This window comes from Diachasmimorpha longicaudata, chromosome 19, assembly GCF_034640455.1.
Source record: "Diachasmimorpha longicaudata isolate KC_UGA_2023 chromosome 19, iyDiaLong2, whole genome shotgun sequence".
Taxonomy (NCBI): domain Eukaryota; kingdom Metazoa; phylum Arthropoda; class Insecta; order Hymenoptera; family Braconidae; genus Diachasmimorpha; species Diachasmimorpha longicaudata.
In genome coordinates, this window is record NC_087243.1 from 103630 (window position 1) to 104751 (window position 1122).

The 1122-nt window shown below is 47.8% G+C and overlaps 1 protein-coding gene across 1 annotated transcript; it reads left to right on the top strand.

The window, feature by feature from the left end:
• Positions 1-723, top strand: LOC135171365 (basic proline-rich protein-like). The gene is made up of 3 exons (XM_064137850.1): positions 1-19; positions 204-218; positions 287-723. Exons 1-3 carry the CDS (start codon positions 1-3, stop codon positions 721-723), a joined length of 471 nt encoding a protein of 156 aa, XP_063993920.1.
• Positions 724-1122: the final 399 nt, after the last annotated feature.

The following is a 1122-nucleotide window of genomic DNA, read 5'->3' on the forward strand; positions in this document are numbered from 1 at the left end:
ATGATTCACGCTTATTGGTGTTGAATAATGTTAGGCATGACCCACTTTTTGCAATGAGATAATTACGAGCTTTTTATTGCAGAAAAAAATGAAGGAACCCGAAAAATTGATCCGCAAAGCATTTGCGACACTCAGCACTCTAGTGCAGCGGCGCAGAATCCCGTAAGTATTCATTTTTTAATCAACTTTCGACAAAATCGAAGGTCTTTATGAGATTGGTAATGAATTTCCAGATTTCTAATTTAAATATATTAATTAAGTATGTTTTTTCTTTCGAATTTTACAGTCAGCGCAGAAAGGGACCAGCCTTCTTCCTTCGCGTCCCATTTTTCCTCCTGTTCCTCGTGGCTCACCCTGGTTTCACCACCACCACCAGCCCCAACCCCAACTACACCGCCACCCCGACCACCGCGCGGGAAGAGAGAGAATGAGAAAGAACACCCCCACAATGGCGACCATGGCCCAGCTGGCGCCCCAGCGATTAATCTGGGCGGAGCAGGAAGGGACCCAGGTGTCCCCAACGAAGCAGGCCCCATCGGAATAGGGCCCTACCTGACTGGCCACCACAGACCAGGCCCTTATGTGGTTGGCCATTACGGGCCAGCTCCTTATGGGATTGGCCCATATTGGTTTGGTCATGTGGTGCCAGGCCCTATTCCGAGCAGCATGCCACACCCCGTCATGGAACCTCCAAGGGTCAAAAAAAATATTGCCTTCGAATGATCTACTTTACAGCACTTTTGATTGATTTTTTCTTTAGCAGAGAGCCAACAGAGGCAGTTCCAGAAGGCCCAACAGAGGTCGATCCGGAGGCCGCAACAGCGGCCAGACAAGAGATGGATCCACGAGAGGAGGCAGAAGAGGGGGAAAGAAGAACAGAGCTGCAAGAATTTATAACATATATATAGGGAAATAAATAAATAAATGAATAATTCTTGTTCTGTTTGTGTCCCGACATGTAACCTCGTCTCCCCCATTCGACTCTCCAATCGTCAATTCATCCCAATGCATTGATCCCACCATCAACCCCTCATTTCACCCTGACCCAATCATCGAACCCTCAAACCCCTATTTTTTTCCCGTGCACTCATCCTACCGCCAACCCCCATTTGACCCTAACAT